Source organism: Pinus tabuliformis, chromosome 1_2 (genome assembly GCF_031772625.1).
Source record: "Pinus tabuliformis cultivar Carrire ecotype Pingquan chromosome 1_2, CPIR1, whole genome shotgun sequence".
Lineage (NCBI taxonomy): Eukaryota > Viridiplantae > Streptophyta > Pinopsida > Pinales > Pinaceae > Pinus > Pinus tabuliformis.
Window position 1 is genome coordinate 1117625643 of NC_142298.1, and position 23604 is coordinate 1117649246.

General features: G+C 33.8%; 1 protein-coding gene and 1 pseudogene across 2 annotated transcripts; both read left to right on the forward strand.

Annotated features, from left to right (window-relative positions):
• The first annotated feature begins 507 nt into the window (after positions 1 to 507).
• On the forward strand, positions 508 to 5945 carry LOC149210059 (putative LRR receptor-like serine/threonine-protein kinase At1g67720; annotated as a pseudogene). Its single transcript, XR_016253105.1, has 12 exons — positions 508 to 783; positions 914 to 1448; positions 1706 to 2166; positions 2256 to 2450; positions 3221 to 3289; positions 3376 to 3451; positions 3703 to 3994; positions 4150 to 4367; positions 4615 to 4741; positions 4831 to 4899; positions 5355 to 5544; positions 5742 to 5945. The product of XR_016253105.1 is annotated as a putative LRR receptor-like serine/threonine-protein kinase At1g67720 (transcript).
• On the forward strand, positions 5945 to 6344 carry LOC149210060 (putative serine/threonine-protein kinase PBL28). Its single transcript, XM_089394349.1, has one exon. It carries the CDS (start codon positions 5984 to 5986, stop codon positions 6311 to 6313), a length of 330 nt encoding a protein of 109 aa, XP_089250475.1. The 5' UTR covers positions 5945 to 5983; the 3' UTR covers positions 6314 to 6344.
• Positions 6345 to 23604: the final 17260 nt, after the last annotated feature.

Genomic DNA, 23604 nt, shown 5'->3' on the forward strand with positions numbered 1-23604 from the left:
GCAAATGGTTGGGTAGATCTACTCATGAAGGTTTAGAACCACATCCCAACATAACATACTTTGTATTATATTATAAAACATAGGAAAATACATTGGCATGATAAATTGGAGACTGTTACTCCAAGTAAAACACAAAAGACTTATTGAGATTTATCCTTCACTGGGGTTGCGGAGTAATTGTCTGTAAAACTGGTTTTCAGGACTTGCCCAACATTACAAATGACTTTTACATCCATATTTATCTCAACAAAGCAAATAATTAATACCCAACATAGACCATTTTACATAGTAATTGGTTTTCTAATCTTCATTCGGCAAACATGGTATTTGTCAAGCTGTGGTTGAGATTACGGCAAACATGGTATTTGTCAAGCTGTGGTTGAGATTAATATTTCCAACCAAAAAACCACCTCTTTCAAACTTCACAATTCTTGATCATCGATATCATTGTAAAATATTGTATTTAAGTCAAATTCATTGCAATTATTTTCTGCCGACCGTGCTAAAGTGAATGTAATATTCATTTCAGTTCCGGTGTGTCTGCTAGCCAGTGAAATAAACTTTTAATATTGCACGCGATTTACAATACGCAACATTGCGTAAATAACACCAAAATCGTTTCAGGATCAGCGGCTGCTTCTAATTTCCACGAGGAACGCCGGAGCACTGTATAAAAAACTTGTGGAACAATGGGTAAAATTCACCATGACAAAAGGGGTTGCTGGAATATGGCGCCAGTGGGCGTGCTGTTATGTTTATTGCCTTTCATTAGCGCTCAACCAGGTATGCGATCCAACAGCTGATGAGTGTATTTCTGCGCTTTAGATTCGGTTTTTCTGCGCTTTAGATCCTCACTTGATATCTTGTTGCAGACATTATGTTTTGATTTCCTAAGTTACTGGTGGTGTGGCAGGATTTCTGAGTATTAGTTGCGGAGGGAGAACGAATTACACTGAAGATAATATAACATGGGTCACTGATGCTCCTTACATAGACGTCGGCGAGACAGCCGACATAGGGAACGCCTCTCAGGGAGCCTACGGTTCTTACTTGCACCACCTGCGTTTATTCCCAAAACCCCTCAACAAGTCTTGCTATCAGCTGCCTGTGTCCCCTAATGTGCCGTACCTCCTCCGATTATGGTTTGCTGTTGGAAATTACGATGGATTCACAGAATTGCCAAGCTTTTCTTTCTCTATTGAGACGCCCGGTTTGTTGGCTGTGGTACAGATAACAACCCGGGATGTAGATGCAGATTATTATGAAAGAATATTTGTTAGTTCTGGCACTATGCTCTGCGTTTGCTTGATCAGGACCTCGGAGTCTGACGATCCATTTATTTCTGCCATTGAATTGAGAACCTTCCAAGATGGCATGTATGGAGAAGTTAAGCCAGGAACAATGTCGTGGCCAGGCACATATGATGTCGGTGGAGAATCTCCTATTAGGTATGAAATTTATACATTTACAATCTCCTAAACCTAAAGATGTGTGCCAGAACCTAAACAACGCCTTATATAGAATATGCTGATAGATAGATAGATTAATCCTACGCCTTGGGACTGGCACTATGTCAAAAAATTCAATTTTTATCAATACTGCGTATGTCAAGTATTGAATATGCTGATAGATAGATACATTAATCCTACGCCTGCTTTTGTCGAGTATTGAGCTGAATAGTTTCTTTTTCTGGTTAATTACGCAGATATCCTCAAGACAAATTCGACCGCATCTGGACCAATAAATATTTAGATGCTACAACTACGTCAGATGTTGTAATTTCGCAAGAGGCCATTTCAACGCACAATACCAAAGACCTTCCTCCCACTGCTGTCATGCAAACAGCGTGGCTTGGAAACAGCAGGGACATCAATATTACATCTTCCCGTTACGGTACCAGACCATTACTGCTGTTGTATTTTGCAGAGATCAAGAAGCTCAATACCTCTGAATCGAGATCTTTCTACGTGGAGATTAATGGTGAAACCCGGACAGAAATCATTACTCTCGCGCCTAATTATTCCACCCTTGAGCTAACATTCGTCCCCTATCAAATACATTCCTTTAACATCGTGAAGGCCCCTAAATCTACCCTTGGTCCAATATTAAACGCCTTTGAGTATCATTGGCTATATGACACGGATGAGGCAACCTATTCTCAAGATAGTAAGTGCCTTACTAAACTTCTCGTACTGAAATTACAAAGTTATATGTCTCTTCATTCAATTGCTAACCCAGTATTTCTTTAATTGCAGTTGACGCTCTTCACTCTATCAAAATAAATTTTGACATCAAAGATTGGATTTCCGATCCTTGCTATTTGTTCCCGTGGAAGGGTATTGGCTGTGATAACAGTTCTTCGCCTATAAGAATTTCCGAAATGTATGCTCACTCTTCCAGGCAGGAATCTTGCCTAGCAGTATTGGACAATTGACTGCCTTAGTTAATCTGTAAGCAGAATTTTGACTGTTCTTTTATGTGTAACCCTGTGTGAAAAATCCTGAAAAGATATGTACAACAAAACCCAGTCTAGATTATAGCATCAATGCTTGTTGCTTCACTTTGGTTGGTTATGGAATGTCCATAGAATGAAGTTTTCAGGAGATTATTAATTTGGTACTTCATTAAAAAGAATGGTATATTTTCATATTAGAATTTTTATTTTTATTTTATTATTATTATTATTATTATTAGGTTTTTTTGGTCTTTCTTCCAATACCAATTTGTTAGAAAAATAGAGAGGAGAAACACAATAATTAACACACAAGGAGAAACACAATAATTAATACACAAACCATAGGAACTGCGGCATATCAATTTGTTGCAAAGACAGAGAAGAAACACAATAATTAACACACATAGGTGTTACCACTCTTCAATTGATCACACAAAACCTTTTGATCATTACAATGAACCAGGTAAATGGTATTTAGGCCTTTTTCTACTAAAGGCTCAGTTAAAATAACTTGACATACACGCACTTACTAAATTCAACCTTTCCAAATATAGGGTGAACTCAAACTGCTAATATTAAACTCAACTTAACTCACACTAACTCAGCTAAACTGAGACTCTAAATCTGGACTGCATTCCATGCTGGAGTAATTATTATTTCCAACAATTTACAAAGGAAAAACAAAATTGAAATGCTTTATGTCTTTGGATATTATATATTATATCAAGCCTTAAACATATTCAATGTTGATGTTGAAATCAACAGGTCACTGGAGAATAATCATATAATTGGAACTTTGCCAGATTTATCCAATTTAACCATGTTGGAGAGGCTGTAAGTTTTTTCTCAATTTATTATAGTCATTTTGCAGTACCAATTTCTTAAATTTGACAGAAAATTTTGCATTAATTGCTATGCAGATATCTCCAAAACAACAACCTGAGCGGTAGTGTTCCAGAGTGGCTATCTGAACTGAAAAATCTTAAAGAGTTGCAAGTCTCACTCCCATTTCTTGTTCAATGTTAAATAAAATCAGTTTATAATATTTGTAATGAAATGTTCTTTATTTTTTATTACAGGAATATAGAGAACAATAATTTCAGCGGTGCAATTCCTGCCAATCTTCTGCTCCATTGTTCGTTGAAATTCAAGTATTACATTTCCACACAAATTCCCTTTCAAGATATTTTCCAGATCAAGAATTTTTTATATTTTAAATAGAAATGCCACATAATAATCATGAATAGTTCAAATTCTCATCATCTTTCTGCATTACGTTCATTAAAAATCTCTCTTTATTATGTTTCAGTTATTCTGGAAACCGCTACCTACGTATGGATAAGAGGGAATGTACTCCAAAGAAATCAAAAAATAATACGTCGAAGGTGGTCCTTGTAACAACACTCAGTGGCATTCTAATCGTCACTGTGGCGTTGATAGCAGGTATTGTTGTGTACCTCAAACTGAGGCGAAAGGAAGCAGGTGTTACAAACAACAACAGATTGGTGAAAACAGAAACGAAGCCTTTCTTGTACCAAGGTCAATATTAGAAGATTATTATGCTATATAATGGAAATGTATCTTATAGATGAGAGATGATTATGATTTTATTTTTTGTGTAAAAATTCCAAATTTTCATTTATATAACAAACGAGTTTTTCCCAAGTAAAATATTAAGTTTAACCTATATGAAGAGCTTGCAGAGTCCTCAATGATTACTGTGCCAATTCCAACAAAGTCCCGCGCTTTCACTTTAGATGAAATGATTGCTGCAACAAAAGACTTCAGTACAAAGATCGGACAAGGGGGATTTGGATCGGTGTTCTTTGGTGAGTTGCCCGAAGGGAAATATATTGCTGTAAAAGTGCTTTCCTCCTCTTCCCACCAAGGAGTTCATGAGTTCTTGAATGAGGTAAAATATAAGCTCAATTTACAGGTTTTGCTGTGTTCTGTTTGGAAGTGTATTGATTCATCAAAATTGTTAGCCAAATGTGAAAAAAAAGGTTGGATTTTTAGTGAAATTTTATACTTGAGTTTATGTAAAGTGTAAATCCAAGCATTCCAATTGTTAACTTTAAAAAACTCAAATTTTATATTTAAAAATTCATACAATTTATACTTGACTGCATGGCTCTAAATTATATGTATGCCATGAACAGGTTGATCTTCTTTCTAAAATCAATCATAGAAACTTGGTATCTTTGCTGGGATATTGTAACCAATCGAGAAAAGTTATGCTTATCTACGAGCACATGTCAGGAGGGTCGCTAATGGACCACCTTTATGGTAAATTATATGGCTTGATAATATTTTTGTTTCCGTTGATAGAATAGCCCAAGCAACCTACCTGCATTTGATTTTTATTCTCTTCACAGGTGTGAATGCAGGAAATTCAGAACTAAATTGGAAAATAAGACTCAAAATAGCTTTGGATGCAGCTCATGGTAAGTCTAAGAGTAAAATAATAGTAGATAATATAAATTATCAGTATTATTAAGGGGAGAAACTATTTATGGAGATTAAAACTGTTTTACAAAACTTTAGTGTAAGCTGCGCACAACTTGAGTGTTAGTATTTTATAGATAAATAAATGTTTTTAAAGTTAACATTTAAGTTGAAGTGAATTACTTATATATATTGCCCACGGGGCTTTGGATTGACGGTGAATGGGTGCACTGTTAAGGCACTCCTTGCGATAGGTCACCATTAAATAGAAAAAAAAAAATACTTATATATATTAAATAGTTTATTTAAACGGTTTAAATTTAAATTTAAGTTCAAAAAAAATTGATTAATTATTCAGAAAAATGACTGTGAGAAAGATTTTTTCTTTTATCAATTAGAATATATATATAGATATAAGTATATCATTTAATTAACATCATATTTCTATGTCAAGGTTTGGAATATCTGCATACCGGCTGCATTCCTAAGATAATTCACAGGGACATCAAGACCGCCAACATACTTTTAGACAGCAATATGAATGGAAAATTAGCCGATTTTGGTCTTTCAAGGATGACGATTGATGAGAAGGCCACTCATGTTACCACTGCGGTGAAAGGAACGTTAGGATACCTGGATCCAGAGTACATCCTAACCCAAATAACTCAACTTATTCTCTATGCAATATTCTTTATGTTAATGAATTCAATTCGTTACTTTGAGTATATGTAATTTTTCTGCCGTGCTTTCAATTATGTTCTTCAAGAGAACAGCCAATCTCAAGTTTTATTTCCACCGTACTTCGATTAAAAGTAAGTTGATGAGGGGAATATTTTGACAGGTATTTCAACACTCAAATGTTGACAGAGAAGAGTGATGTGTATAGTTTTGGAGTGGTTTTGTTAGAGATCATATGCGGTAGAAAACCCATAGATCTGACCGTTGCTGAAGAAAATGTAAACATCATAAGATGGGTAAGAAATCTTCTCACAAATCATCCAACGTTTAAATAGAAATATTTTGCAGGGCAACTTTTTCAATGAATTTTTTGAATGTTTACAGGTGACACCATATCTATTGGATATGGATAAAGATGCGTGTATTACAACAGAAATTATAGACAAGAGGTTGGGTAGTGAAGGTTACAACATGAAATCCATCACTCGTGTCGCCAAAGTCGCGATGAGATGTGTTGAGGCTGAACCGTCTTCCAGGCCGAGCGTGAGTGACGTAGTGGAAGAGCTGAAGAAGGCTCTGAAAATTGAGAATAAGGCTTCCATTTCAGAGGAGATTCGCATCGAAGAGGGGGATTCGAGTAAAGGCAAGGGAATGGAGTGGAGTCATAACACCTTCAACATTTCAAAAGCAGAAAGAAGATCAGTTCGCGAAGAAGTAAAAGTGGATGTGGATTGAATGTCAAATCCAGGGGACTCTTCTATCATGTAACTCAATAACTACTTTGCAGTTTTGAATTTGCATCTTGATTATGCCTATGTTATAATATTATTGCATATTTCAAGAATTTGATAGTTAATTTTTGTTTTTTATCTCCCATCCACACAAATCAAGAACTTATCCTTGTTTTTAAATTCCAACATTCAGAACCTGGTTTATGAAAGGTCTAACACTTTTTTTCATTCAACATTATATCTGAGAAACTGCACATGTGAAGAACTTTAATTGTTTAACTGACTTACTTGACGACTACCGCTTATATATTTTTATATATTTTTGTAAGATTTTTGAGATACTCAGATAGATCTAGATCCGCAAAACAATAATAAGCTTGTAAGAGAAGGAAGGAAGCGAGCAAGAATTGAGAAAAAAATGAAAGTGAATTGATTCTACAATATGAGTTTTAGAATAAATACATAAAAGCAACTAAGTTAAGCTTAGTTGTACATGCAATAACTAAAGCTAACTAAAGCTAAGTGTGCTTTATCTTACGCTAATGTGTACATGTGCCACATGCAAGCAAAATAAGTTAACTGGAGCTAATCTAGATGCATGTACACCAACACAACTAGTCTAAGTGCATGTACACCAACACAGCTAGTCTAAGTGCATGTACACCAACACCCCCCCTTAAGCATAACTTAGGTGAGTGTGATGCAAAATGAATGAGTCCCGGCAACAAGGCCATTTTAGGTACCCATATACAATGCATAAAAAGGAGGAAAGAGGGAAAACCCAGTGGGAAGAAAACCCCCCTCAAAATATAATGCAAAAGTAGAGAAAAGAAACCACTGCCCGTTCGACGGAGTACTGCAACATTGTATCGTCTGCGCGGCTTCATGAGGCATCCCATGATTTCGCTGGCGATGGACTAACGTCTGTTCGAATAGATGTAAGATTTGGTTTCTTTTCCAATTTTCGGTATTTCCAGCTGAAAGCTATTCTGGGAGAATCGTGATACCCTTGAGGGCACGGATGATTACTGGTATAGCACAGAAACGAAAGGCCTTCCATGAGGATCACGTCATCTTTTGGCCATTTTATACTGCAAACATCAGAGCTGTCGTCATCGATGGACCGAAAAGATAAAGTGTACATGTGCCACATGCAAGCAATAAGTTAACTGGAGCTAATCTAGGTGCATGTACACCAACACAGCTAGTCTAAGTGCATGTACACCAACACAGCTAGTCTAAATACATGTATACCAACAATTTTAATTGCTTAACTGATTGACCTGACCACTCTTAGTACCGCTGATAAAATTTAATTGTTTAACGGATTGAGTTGACCACTGCCGCTTATAAAATTTATTTGTTTAACTGATTACTTGACCACTACTGCTTATGAAATTTAATTTTGAACCATACATTTGTTTAACCGATTGACTTGACCGCTAACGCTTATAAAATTTAATTGTTTAACGGATTGACCTGAACATTACTATTTATACAATTTAAAATAATATTGATTGATTAGAGATCTCATGGATGTGGTCCAAGGAAACTTGGTTCCCAATTCTAAACTGAGATTTTGTAGTCCAATTCTAAACTAAACTATATATACTTAAAAACTACACATGGCCTAATGATTGGATAAACATCTTTACCTACTTATTTGTATAAATTCATATATATATATGCTTGCACAATAAACAAAAAGTCATCACGTGATGGTAATTTTATATTTTATAAATTTTACCTAATATTTTCCAAAAATAAATGAAATAGTATATTTTATTGAATAATAAAAAAACTAATAAACCAAAATTGTTATAATAAAAAATTTTAAATACTAATTTATATATATGTAAATTTGGAATATATTAAACATAAAATATTTATAAAGCAATTAATATTCCAAAATCATATTTTAAATTAATGTGTTTCATTAATTAATATATGCGTGTTATTATGTAATTTACAAATTGATATTATAAATTAATAAATAAAGATTTAAGTTGTAAATCTTCATCTATGTATTTGTATGAATTCATATATATATGTTCTTGTACAATAAACAAAAAATCATGTGATGCCAATGTGAAAAAGACAACAATAGTGATATTGCCAATGTGTAAAAAAGGTAATAACATTGACATTACCACCACATAGCTCTTGTTTATATTAAAATAGTTTTGTAAACTTTTTCACAACTTTATCCCTAATTTCATTGTATTTTGTGAAACATTATATAAAAAATTTTCTTAACATATTCCCATACTTCATTTTTAGACATACTTTTATATTTTTAGATAAGATTTCCATTATCTATACACAAAATATCCCTAATGAAATTATTAATTACACCTTTCACTTTTTCATCACCTTCCATTGTTTTTATAAATAACCTTCAGAATTTTTTGTACATAATTTGTGAGTAGAGAGGGTATACTTATGTTCAGTGATTTCAGGAGGATATTCATTTTCTTCATTCATGTAAATTTGCTATGTATCTTTGTTGAAGAGTTTCTCTATTATAGATTTTAGTTTGTTTTTTTCGTGTGGTGTTATTTCATTTTAAGTCAAGAATTATTTGGGGAAAGGTGCTCTCTCCCATTGGATGACTCTTAGAATCAAACAACTTTTCAGCAAATTCTTTCTAATTTACTTTAAACTTATAATATTTTAAATTATTGTGATACATAATTTTGAACATGTTCATATGGGTAATTATGCATTAAATATGTAAAATATTTTAGTTTTTAATTGATCTTAGTTATATGAAGATCAAACAATGTTATGTTTTACATATATCTTTCAATTATTTTATGTGTATATGTGTTTTATTTTTTTTGGGTAGTTGGAAGAAATGTTGTTTTTCTGTCCACCAGAGTTTAATTTCTATGAGTGTTGAGTTCATATTTCTCTACATAAATAAATATTGTGAAATAATAAAAGCAACAAAAATAATAATGGGTTGGATTGAAAATTATAATATATACATGAATCTAGAATATTTTCCTTGGTTGTAGTATCACTTGCAATAAGCTTTGCATAAATAGAGTCATTTCTCCTATAAATTTCATTTATTGTTTTTCATTAATTAGTCTCTATGAGGTGGATATTCTTTTTTGCTAAAACTATATTTTATTTATGAAATATGAAGCTTTAGAAAGAAAGAAAAAGTCCACCCTTCTCTCCCCTATATAAAAGGAGCTAGTGATCACATCTCTAAAATGTTAGCTAGGAAGAACATTAAAACTAGTAGTAGATACCTCGAGATAATTTCATTATGAAGAGATGAAACATCCTAAGTTTAAGGTGAACATTTCACTCATCATCAGAGACTAGAAGCAAGAAATAATAGGTAAAGAGGAGTATCAAACACTACAAGGTTTTAAAGCAATTATTCAAATCTCCCAAAGATCAATAAGATCCTTGTTGAACCTTAGAGTTTATAAAATGTATTGGTGTATAAAATCTTATATAGACCAAATTGGTAGGTACTTTTAAGCATGTCTGAAGGAGCATATAGCTTATAATACTAATAGTTTTCAAAATATGTTGAGCATTCTTATAAATCTAAATAGCTTATATACTTTGATGAACCAAAAAACATTAGCCCTGCCCATTTTTATAAACTTGATGTTTCTCAACTTTTTTTTTCTTCATTTCTTTCTTTTTTCTCATTTTTCTTATTTATTTATTTTATCTTTTTTCTTAAAAAAACATTATAGACAATCTCCCTAGTATCTTATTGCACAATTGAATTCGACCATTTATATATTTTTTGGTTCATGAACCTTTTTTTTTCAATTCTTTTAAAATTTCTTTTTATTTTGCAATTTTTTTTCATCATTGTTTGTATGAGAACAATTCTTTATAATTCCTAATTTTGGTTTAATGGTGCCTTGTGCCCTCCTTTCTCCATTGAATTAATAATTTTCTTCCCCCCTTTCTAATAAAATTAATAATTATTAGTAAAAAGCACTTTTTATAATTTTATTAATTAGTTAATATAACTTATTTTTTAATTATTTTATTAATTAATTAAACTAATTTATTAAAAGTTATTAATTGATTAATATTACTAATTGATTAATCTAATTTATTATTTTTCCACATGATTCATAATAATTTTAATTTTCCAATTTCTTAATCAAAATTATCTATCTTTATAGTCAATTGCTTTAGCATTAAGCTTTGAATAGTTAGTCTAACATTCTTCTTGTCTCACCTTTCCTCATTATTAAACTAGTTGCTCTATTTTCTAATCAACATGCTTTGCATGGTCCCTCACGATGGGTAGAATGTCCACCCAAGACCTTGGACAAATTCTCTCTCTCTCTCTCTCTCTCTCTATATATATGGAAGCTCTAAAATTATATTTGAAATTATATTTACAATTTTAACATAGTCTGCCTTATTTCTATTTTTAAAAATTATATATTGATATTGTATATTTTATATTTACTTAATATTTTATATATTTTAAATATCATATCCATTTTAATAAGTGTATATTAAATGAATAAATTATTCTTATATTTTAATTTATCAAAATCATATTAAAAGAAGTCCATAGTTGTAGAGAAAATGATGATAGATTGTTTTATTAAAACACTTTGTGGTGTAGGAGTCCAAACTCAGTGGTTAGGTGTCAATTTTGTGTGATTTTGAAAACTTAAAATATTATTAAAATAGAAAAACTCTTACTCTATTACCAATGCTACATATATATGCACATATCTAAATACATAAACTCTATAATTCATTTCACATTACTCACCAAGTTTTAATATATCATTACTATACATTCAATACATTATAATTAAACGCAATACCATTTTCTAAGTTATTTGTTGTTTGACATTTAATTTTTTTCATTAAAATTTTTGTTTTGGAGATAATTATTAAAAATGGTTTTCCATTTGAAATAAAATTAGATTTAATAATATTCTAAATCGGCCACATTATGAGGATATGTTCCATAGTTTGGACAATGTTCATACTGATTGTGCATCTTCAGAGTCCGTCGAGCATTTCATTTTCTAGAATGAGGGGACTTTTCTATCATGTAACTCAATGACTACTCGGCATTTTTTATTTTACAACTTGATTAATGTTTTATTTTACAACTTGATTAATGTTTTTAAATTCTATGGTACACATTCTATAACATTATTGCATATTTCAAGAATATTTTAGGTTTTTATAATTAAAAGAAAATTACAATATTCCAAAATTATACAATCAACATAGGTCAACTTATCCTTTTTTCAAATTCCAACTTTTGGACCCTAGTTTATCAAAGGAGGTCTCACACATAAGGAAACATTTTTTCATCCAACATTATATCTCATAAACTGCACATCTAAAGAGCTTTAATTGTTTAACTGATCGACTTAACCACTATCGCTTATAAAGTTTAATTGTTTAATTGATTGACTTTACCACTACTAGTACTGTCGATAAAATTTAATTGTTCAACTGATTGACTTGACCACTACGGCTTATACAATTTAATTGTTTAACTGATTGACTACAACTTGACACAGATTCTACACTTTATTTCAAGCACATCGTATTCATTGCATATCTCAAACACATTGACGTGGTGCAAGTGGGGAATCTCTCTTCTGGAGTAGGCTAATAGGTCGACGGAACATCCTTCGTGTTTCACGCTCGTTTGTCACCTGTGAGGCCCCTCCAGTGATCTGCTCCGCGGCGTGGGATCCGTGAACGAAACAAATATTTCTCCTTTGTGAAAGGAACTTTTCTCCATCTCCAACTCTCCATCGTCGTCTTTGTCCCCGTCATCGTAACATGGAGAGCTATATTTTCCAAGTCCGAGCCAACTCCTTGATGTGACAACTCCTCTACCTGTCACAAATTTCATCACTGGTTTCCTTTCGAATGGTTATAGGTGGTGAACAAATTTTGAATTAGGAATTCCAAATTTATGGACCCATACGAGTCGACGAATTTTTTCAATCTATCACGTGTGGCAAGATAGAGCCCTTCTCTCTTTTGTTGTCAACACCTTTTCATGAAAGCCCCATTTCATTGTGTCTACTCAGCGATTTTGAGCTACCAACGATTTCATTTTGCAGACCATTTTCATAAATTCGCCCACTCCTTCAACAATCTTCATTGGACTCCATCTTCATTTTGCGGGTCGTTTTCAAAAATTCACCATCCCACCAAGCCCTTTTTTCCTTTCCCAAGTTATTTTCTCTCCCACCGAGTCCTCTTTCGAGTCCTTTTCTCCTTCCTAAGTATTTCTTGTGGAATTATTTCAGACAAAGACAGAGAAAATTCTCTCCCAATTTTTTAGAGTAGGCTCAATCGATGACAAGGTTACCGTAGATGCGAAGGGTTACCATTTTGTAGAGAGGGTTACCATATTCAAAGATAAATTTACTGTTTCTTTTTTACAAATTATCTGTATTTTCTACAAATTTATGCATTATTTTTCTCCTGCTAACAAATTTGTGGGATGTTGTTTCAGGGTCTAATGATCTGGGCTAGTTAGAGCACGTAGAGAAAACGTATCTAGTGAGCAGAGGTAATTTCCTACCAAATTTCATTACACTCCCATTTTTTGTTGCCGCTTATTCCATTAAAAAAATTCAGTGAGTTACGGTAACGGTGACAAGCGAGTTGCCGCATCAGTGACCAGTGAGATTCTGCAATGGTGACCAATGAGTTGCCGCAACAACACTTATCTAGGTCATCGGTGTGGCAACTCATTGGACACCATTGTGGAAACTCGCTTCTCACCGTTGTTACATATTTTCAACTAAATTTTCTCATGTTGTTGCTATGTGTGTATTGTTTTTAGCCAAAAAAACAAACAAAGTTACAAAGAATTGGTAGCCATTAGTTGAAAAAATATCTCCTAATCATAGTTTGAACTTGTTTTCTTACATGTACTACATAGATTTAATTATTAGGAGTATGGAGAAGACATACAAACTTGAAATTTCAAATTTACATTGAAACTTTGGTCACAATTACTTGTTTTAGCACCTGTTCTTTAAATGAGTGAACTTTAAAATTTGGCAATTATATAAAAAATTATTCTAATAATTAAGAGGTAGGATGGAAAGTAACTATCCAAAACAACATTTTTCTAAGTTACTTGATGTTGTAAAACCATGATAATTGAATAAAATTTAACATTTATCTAAATTACTTGATACTAGAAAACCATGATAACTTAATAAAATTTAAGAGGTTGATTATATACCTTTTTATTAAGATGTGGGTTGGAAAGTAAGTATCCAAAACAAAATTTTTCAAAATTAATTGGTACTCCAAAACTATGACAATCGAACAAATTTAACATTTGTCTTAGTTAGGGTAATACTCGAAAATTGTGACAACTGAATAAATTTAACATTGGTCTAAGTTAATTGATACTCAAAAACTATGATAATTGAATAAAATTTTAGAAGTTGGGGGATATTGGGAATAGACAATCATCTTCATAATCAAGTTCTTCATAAAACAATATTTTCCTGCTCATTGGCATTTAGTAAAATTGTCATCAATGTTATCTCTTATCTGGTTCAAATTACACTTTTTGCTATTAACTTTTGCCCAAATAGTAAGTAAAAGGAGTACTCCAAACATAATAACATCACAAGAAAGGAAAAATGTAAAACTGCTACAGAAAGGAGAACTTATTAGTGGAATTGAAATGAACAACTACTTGAATTAGTACATGTTCTTTACATTTATTTCCTAAGTGAAAATTAAGATATTTATAATAAGGAAAAAAAGATAAAATAAAATCTCAGAATGATTATGCAAATTCTTAAGTTAAGGATAGTTACTTTGACTGTAAACCTATATAAACAGTGAATAATTAGTACAAATATGATGTCTAATTTAACCTCAACATTCAATTATAACTTCCATAAAAGAAAAATAAAAAATATTTTTATAACTTCCACTAAAATAAAATAATTAATATTATTATAACTTCCCCTATAACACAAAAATTAGTATTGTTATAACTTCTGCTAGAATGCAAATAAATTGAATTTGTTCACTTTTTATCATTTGATTGTTATTATTATAGTGATGATTATTTCAGAAGGTAATTATTTTTCACTAATAAGGGCTAAAAATTTGATACCATTCAAATTATTAAAAATTAAATGTGGCTTACTATGGCTAATTTTGTTCAAGTTATGGTTGAGGAGGGTTTATTATGGAAAATATTTAGTTGACTATGGATGAGCATGGTTCTCCACATTAAATTTTAGTTATCTATGATAGATCATGATTGACTACTGTCTGTGATGGTTGTTCATATTTGATCATGTTGAAACTGATCAACCAAGGTTTCCAACAACCAACCATGGTGACAACAGTTGACGGTAGTTTACCATCATTGATTATGGTTGACTATGGCTTACCTAGAAAATTTAGTAAACATAGATCAACCTAGTAAACCTATATCAACCTTAAACATAAGTCAAACTAGTAAACCTAATAAACCTAGGTCAACCTTGTAAACCTAAGGAAACCTATTAAACATGTAAACCTAATAAACCTATGTCAACCTAGTAAACATAGATCAACCTAGTACACTATGTCAACATAGTAAATCTAGGTCAACGTAGTAAACATAGGTCTACTTAGTAAACCTAGGTCAACCTAATAAACTTAGGTTGACCTACTAAATGTAGGTCAACGTAGTAACACTAGGTCAACATAGTAAATATAGGTAAATGTAGTAAAAATAGGAAGTTAACATGCCTTGCAACCTTTTAAAATTCTTATTCATTGATATATGATTTGATTAACAATATGAAAACATATTTTTTGTATTTTCATAACGAAGTGTCGATTTCCCTCCTGAGTTGCCACCACTATAATAGGGTTTTGCTTCCATTGTAACAAGGAGTTTTCACCGGGAGTTTTTTCCATTTTAACAATGATTTTTCACCACTGTAACAGTGAGTTGTAGCCACTGTAACAAGGAGTTGTTGTCATCATAACAATGAGTTTCCACCACTGCAACAATGAGTTGTTGCAACGTAGTTTGAAAAAATATAACAATATTTCATTAAATTTTTTTTCATTTAATTGTTTTCTTGTTTTTCAGATGGTGCAAAAGGGGACCTTAATCATTCAAGTTTGGTGCCATCCAAATCTAGGTTAGGCACGAACTAAATTTGTGCTTCAGAATGAAGCACTAGGTCAAGTCTATCAAAACAGTGGAGAAATTTCTCGGAGAACCACGAACAATGAAGCTTACTAGCTTGCCCTAGTTAATGGGATAACCACAACAATGAATTATGGTGCAAGTAACATTGTCACTTAAATCAATTCAAAATTGACAACCAATCAAATGATTGGAACTTACCAACTTAGAAGACAAAATTTGAAACCCCTCCACAAAAAAGCAAAAAACATCGCTTCACAATTTCAAAAATTTAACATAACTTACCGATCAGATGTTCAAATGGTTGTTGATGATATACTCTATGAAGCGGCGTCCAATGGAGGCGGATCTGCAATATAAGTGGAGGGGTCATCATGTGCTCCACCAATTATCATTCACAGGCATCGATATATGTGGACTATTAATGAATTCATTTTTCTTGTGATTGTTATCAGGGTTATTATGGTGTTCTTATTTCTTATGATGTTATGGTAGCAACATAAACAACCATTATGTCCATCCTTTTTGATGTATTTATATGAGCTATGTTTTTTATATACGATCTCACTTTACTTTTTGGTACCTTTTTGATATCTCAACACAATTTGTATGTAAGGAATGCATTTTTTAGTTAATTCTATTAATGGAATTACATTGTGATTACAATTGAGATGTGTCATTTTGGTTACAGTTCAATTGTGTCATTTTGAATATATTTCAATTTTGTGTATCTGTTGTAAGTACTGTGAGGGGTGGGGAGTGAATCAATATTTCCTTTTACAAATGTTATTTTACTAGTTAAGATCACTTTAAATAGAACCCAAAAATGAATAGAAAAACAAATATTTTTATTAACAAATAGTGATGTCTCGAAAAGTATTTCAAAATATGTTACAAAATGAGACCTTAGAATGCCTTCAATACTTCTTCACATTTCCAATCAAGGTTTCCAATAGTTTACTACTACAGAGGTTATCTCTATCATAAAATTTCCAACACGCATAATTCCACATATCTGAGGGTACAAGGGTTTATTTTTGGATAGGTTCAGAGTATGTTGAGATGGCCGAGGTTGCATAGAAATACCACAGTCTGAAAATTCAGAGACATAGGTTGAAATTCCAGAAGAATACTACAGTGCAATATTCAATGACTTTTCATATGTCTTGTTTTTAAGCCAGATGGAGGTCTCCTATAGAACAGGGTACTCTATTTCTCTCTTAGAATTTTACAGTTCACGAGTAGTGAATAATTATTCTTCTTTCTCCTATGCCTTTTTTTTATCTGCTGTTGGAAATTACATAAAAGAAGATAGCCCTTACAGAAGTATAACAACTGTAATATTCCACCAAGGACCTGTACTCTCTTTCTCTCTTAAACTTTTCTAGTTCATGAGATGAAAAGTATTCTAGGGGTATCATCTTTAACAATGCAAGGGTTTTCACCTAGGGTTTTGCACTCAAGGTTTTCTAATTGACAATGCACCTAGGGTTTTGCACTTAGGGTTTTCATGTAGACAATGCACCATGGGGTTTACACCTAGGGTTTTTCACTTAGGGTTTTGAACTTTTAGCTAGTATTTTTGCATCATATTGATATGCCTTGGACAATATTAGTGCTTCTTATATATGCTTTCTCACATTGTCTTGCTAGGGAAACTTTCATGCTATGTGTTCTTCATCCATTAACATTGTCTTTATCACAGGTGTTCTTCATCCATTATGGTAAGGGAATCTTTAATACTTAGTATTTCATGCACTTATCATATTCATTTAGTGCTTCATTCATGCATTCATTGCTTAGGTCATTTTAGGGTTTCATCAATGCATATTAGGGCTTGCTTTACCAAGGGATTTTCAATGAACCTAGGGTTTTCATCTTCAACAAGCAATGCTAGGGTTTCATTACCCAAGGTTATCATCTTTAACAATGCAAGGGTTTTCACTTAAGGTTTTCTCTTAGACAATGCACCTAGGGTTTTGCACTTAAGGTTTTATCATAGAAAATGCACCTATGGTTTTGAATCTTGGTTTTTGAATATAGGGTTTTGAACTTGTAGCTAGGGTTTTTCTATCATATTGACATGCCTTGGAGAATGTTAGTGCTTCTTATATATGCTTCATGACATTGCCTTGTTAGGTCATCTTTCATGTTAGGGTTTCTCCACATGTGTTTTTCATCAATTAGGGTAAGGGCATAATGAATGCTTAGGATTTCGCACACTTACCGTATACATTTAGGGATTCATTCGTGCATTCATTGCTTAGATCATCTTAGGATTTGATCAATGCATATGAGGGTTTTCTTTAGCAATGAAGTTTCAATGCACCTAGGGTTTTCATCTTCAGCAAGCAATGATAGGGTTTCATTACCCAAGATTAAAATCTTTAACAATGAAAGGGTTTCCACCTAGGGTTTTCCACTTAGGGTTTTGTCCTACATAATGCACATAGGGGTCTGCATTTATGGTTTCACACTTACGTTTATTGAACTTGGTGTTGCACAAACTAGCATGCCTAGTCAATGGTCTAAAGTCAGAGGGCACATAAACAACTTTAGAAAAAGTCCCACTATCACCATAAGTAGTGTTGGGTGCGGTCAAACTTGGTCCAAGTTTTGGTCAAAGAATTCGCATTTTGAGAAGAAGAGTGCATGGAGTCCATGAAGTTATATGTACTACGGAGTGTCTAGGGGCATTGGGGTGGCTCGAAGACCCTCATTTTGTAATGGGTATTGGAGTTTAGTTCATTGTTTTTTTGAGTCCATGGTATGTGGACCATGGTTTTGTTTAGCTATGTAATGTAGTTAAAGACATGTGAAGCTTGTCGAAGATAGATAATTCATGATGATCTCATAATTCGCAAGTGATCGCGTCTTATGTTATGTATTTTGGGTCTTAAGGAAAGGCTCCACAACTGAGTGCGTAGAGGCCTTGAAGAGTTTGTAGCTGAGTGCATAGACCGCCTCCAGCTGGGTGCGCAGGTCAAGAATTTGTATGTATTGAATATTGTTGGGTGCATGAATTGTGGTTAAGAAGACTCCTTCAATACTTAATTTTCAACCCGTAGGTTTCGTATAATTAGAGGCAAAGCATAGAAAATGCCAGAAATGATATGAAAATTTTCTAACTCTATTCCTACTTCCTTAATTACAATCTTGCAGAATCGAAAAGAAAAGATCACCTGACAATTTACACCAAAGAAATTCTAGTGTTGGAATATGAAAGAAAGTACTTTTGCGAAGAAATAAATGAAAGGAACTTTCAAACTCTTGTAAGCAATCCTGATTAATTGAAATGGAAATATATGTCTATCTTTAGCATAGTTATATGTCAGATTAATAATTGGACCCTTGAAGATATCTAACTTCTTTATAGATCTTTCTCCCTACACTGAGCTATTATTCGTGTACTCCTACAATATTCTTGCACCAGTACCGGAACAAAGCTTATATGCTGGAATTATATTATACACTTGTACTGAAGATTTATGTCCTTATGCAGGGGCTCTAAGTCTTATGGCTAGAGCACTTTGTTCCTGTATCAAGATATTGATTCATGTACCGGAACAAATAGTCCTGCACCAAGTTTTCAAATTTCTTTTATAAAAGAATAAAGAGTGTGTTAACTTAAGAAAATAATTTGCAAAGGTGAATAGAACTTCAAAATAGATTTCACAAATAGAAAGATGCTTCAACCCAAATTAACTTCAATATAAGAATTAACTTCGAAATTCAAAGCACACTTTTCTCCAATCAAGGAACTCTTTCATGTAATTAAAGAAATTATCTAATTGTGACAATAGGCTTTATCCCTCTAATAGTTATTCACATAAATCCGATCTTCCTTTTCAATCTTTTTTAATTTGAAAAGGTTCACTTTGAATAATTAGATGTGTAGTTCGATCCTTTCCTTAAAAGTGTAAAGTGCAAGTACAAACTAATGCATTATAACAACGTTCATTCCTTAATTACCAAATCATATTCAATCCAGAATATCAAGAATACTTCTAAAAGATGAACACTCACTTACAGAAATGCATCAAGATCCTTGTGATAGAAAAGAATGAAAAACTTTGTTGTCATGAACTAAAGAAATCAAATTGCAGAACTGTAAATGCACTAGTGCAAGAATAATGTGCTTGCACGATCCAGGCATAAATAATACTAAGCTTTGAAAAGAAAAATTACAAAAGGGTAAGATCAAACTTAGTTAAGCATGCACACCACGGATCTGTCACACAATGGCTATAAATGAAATCGAACCTAAACTTTGTGAAAGAATAGAAGCATCTACCTTAATTCACGCCTTGCATTAAAATGAAATCAACACAATTTTAACGAGAAAGAAGAATGTGAGGGAGAACGAGCTAGGTTGGATGGGCACTAGCCAACCAACTCGTTTCCCTGTTTAAGAAACTTGGAAACTCAACTCTCAGCAACACATCAACATAGAATTAAAACACAGGATTGAAACAACATGGTGCAGTACCTTGATATTAAATTTTAGAATCAGCAAATGTACATGATGAAATCGAATCCAGCCCAGAACGAGGTCGATACCAGCAAGATTACAAAATACCACAGTTACAGTAGCATAGATATCACTCTGCTCGCTACCATTTTCTATCTGAATCCTACATTATATACATCCCTTTAGGCCTGCATCCATAACAAAATTACATTTAGCATTACGATCTAATCCTTTCAGCTGTAACGAAATAACAACAATATTACATGCTAAGCCTTTCAGCTGTAACAAAACACTAAACTTAAGCATTTGGCCGGTGACCTAATCTCTATCATATCCCTCACTTAACTCCGCTCCAAGCCCAACTCGAGATGACTGATTCTGAACGAGATGTCCGCATTAGGTAGTGAGCTGTCATGATAGTTTAGGATTCACCAGCGGTTCAAGAATCCTACTTGTACTCGGCCATGCTAAAGAAATTATTAATACGTTGCTTACCAAATACTTTAGGAAATAATATATTAGTTTCAAAGAATATTAAAGGTATAATGTTAAGAAACTATCTCACAAAAATATAGAAAAGATTGATCAACGACTTCATAATCAGCCTCTTCAAGGGGGAAACCTCCTTTACATTACACAAATGAACAATTCTTGGATGACACAAATGACAAAACATCCTTTCTATATATAGGAGTCTAAGGGGTCACAATATATTTGAGTCGACATAACAATAATAATATAAGGTCACAACAATAACAACAGTGGGCTTCTATGGGGCACAATAATAACAATATGGGGACAATAGGGGCACAACAATAACGATAAGGGCTAGAATGAAAATAGTAATGGGGGAATCACTAGTATTAGGGACCTAACATGCCCCTCTCCATCAAAAATGTGTTGTCCTAAACGCTTGAGTAGTTTTGGATGCTTCTGTACAAAATTCTCATACTCCCATGTGGAATCTTTAGTGGGTAAGTTCTTCCACATGATGAGATACTCTGAATTGATCGATTTCATAAATGTCCAATTCTTGATTCTGTGACTTCTTCAGGTTCCAATATGATTTTTCCTTTCTCATAAAGTTCTGGCAATATTGTTTGAACTGGGAGCTTGTCACCAATAACCTTCTTTAAGCATGAAACATGGAAAACTGGGTGCACTCGGGAAGCTGCAGGAAGCTCCAATTTCTATGCCATAGTACCAATCTTTTGCAACACCTTGTGTGGACCATAATACTTTGGTGATAATTTATTATCCTTCTTAGCTTGCTTGAGGGACATTTGTTTATATGGTTGTAGTCGTAGAAATACCCAGTCACCTACATCAAAACTTATTTCGCTGCAATTTTGATTTGCCTGTTGTTTCATTCTATTATGTGCCACAGCTAGATTATCCTTTAAGAGTTGGAGAACTTGTTGTTGATGCTCGATGTGATATTCCACTGCTTGAACCTTAGAATTTTCTCTTAAATATGATGTGATGTGTTAGCCTCCTATGCAATAGGTTTCATATTTCATGATTGACTGTTTAAATGCCAAACATGTCATCTTTTTATGCTGCAAAGGTTCCGTATTTCCAAAGAAAATCAAAAATTTAAAAAATGTAAAGAGGGATGCCCTAAAAGAATAATCAAAGGGAAAAAAGAAGAATGAATGGGCCATAGAAAAAAAGAAAAAGAAATGAACCCCAATCAAGAGGTCAGGAAAGTGTGCTAGCTCAAATGCCACTACTATATTCCATTTTTGAAGAGTTTCACAGTTGAGGGAAGGCCAAACAGCTTAATCTTGGCTTCCCTAGGTTTAAATTTCTTGTTTTAGAGATAGAGAATAAAGATCTGTCCAAACTATTTAATCTTGGCAGATTGTTAGATAGGTAGAGAATCAAGGGTGCTCAACTGTTTAATCTGAGCCCCTGGCAGAAATAAGGATAGATTTAGATAGGAGGATAGCCAAAAGAAAAAGATGAAAAGTTGGGTTTTATAGTCTAAGTGCACCCAAACAAAAAGAAGACAAAATGTTAGGCTAAGTAGGCTGGGTAGGTAGTTTTTGAGGTTGCAGAATGAATAAGTGTGATCAATTGTGTATTTAAAAATGTTTATTTACTTCGGATCACAAGTATAAAGCAATTTTCCCTTGGAGCAGATCAAGCGAGGCATGACTAACTTCCCCTTCTTCCTTTTCCCCAAATCATTCACTAATTTCCCTTAAAGATGTTAAGATCTGCTTAATATCTCAAAATTCATCATATTCCATAACATTTGCCTAAGTAAAGATCTTCTTTGCTTAAAGGTGCTCATATTTCTTCTATAAGTCTTATTTTCCCTTTGTAGCCTAAAGATTTCTATCCTTAGTGCTTTCTGGTCAAAATTCATATTAATTTCTAACTCTATTATGTAAATCCCTCCTTATTTCCCCTCCCCATATTAAAAATATGATAAAATCCCCCATATATACATATCCTCTCCTTTGGTTGAAATATAACCATAAATAATGCTTTGGGAATTACTAAGTTTACTTGAAACTTAGTAAGAGCCCTCTTCCTATGCATTTGGAGCCCTTCCGATGCATTAAAATCCCTCCGATGTATAAAACCTTCTTCCGATCATGTGAAAACCTTTTTCAAGGCATATAACCCTTCTCCATGCATTAAATCCCTCCTCCGATTGCATTAACACCCCCTCCGACGCGATATCGCTGTCAGAGGTAGCAGTCAAGTGTTGGCCCCATTTGTTTATGCCCCGATGACATTCCTCTGATGCGATATCGCTATCGCATCCGATGCGATATCACTATCGCTTATCGCGCAAACATTAAGCCTTCCCCATTACCCCTCCGCCGACGCGATTTAGCAATCGCCCGCCCGCCATCCGATTAACCCCCGCATCCAACGGTTTATATTATATTGCTCATCGCCGCATCGCTTATCCCATATATTCATGACCCATTGCCCCCCGCCGATGCGATATTGCGACTTATCCTCAGCCGTCCGATGCACCTATGCATGATCCAATGGCCTACATTTATCCATTTCCTTTTATTAAAAGTAATCGCTCCCGCCTTTTTAAATCATATTTCTCCCTCTTACTGTCGCTTTTGCCCATTTAACCTGCCGCCAGCTTCGCACTCCGTCGGCCCTCCAATCCGACGGTGGATGGAAGCGTTGAGGAGGCGGGATGTTAGCGTCCGATAGAGGGTGGTTTTACCGCCATACGCAGGGATGCGTGCCCTGTCTTCATTGCATCAGGCCTCCTCTGACACTTACCGCCCCCGTACAAAAGGCGGTCCGATAAAACCACTTACTGCCGTCTGCCTGCGTCCCCACCCTGCCACCGTGTCATGTGCCATGTCATCGCCCCAGTCAGCTGCCACGTCATCTTTCTGTAACCAGGACCCACCGATGATGTCGTGCTGATGTCATCACAAAAAAAGGGCGTGCCAAAATGCCGCGGAAACCCAAATTGGCTCCGGACAATGAGCACGGCCTCAACACAAGCTACCAGTCCACAAATCCTCCACTCTTATGAATTCCTCTTCCTTTTTGATCATGTTTTGATCGGCCAGCACCAATAGACCTTCTAAGCCTGCAGAAAGTGATAAAGAAGACAGTAACAGTCATATCTTGCCATAAAGTGATAAGGCAAGGGCGATTTTGC

What these genes read in the sequence shown, in the direction of transcription:
- LOC149210060 (XM_089394349.1), top strand. Translation starts at nt 5,984, where the DNA reads ATGGATAAAGATGCGTGTATTACAACAGAAATTATAGACAAGAGGTTG.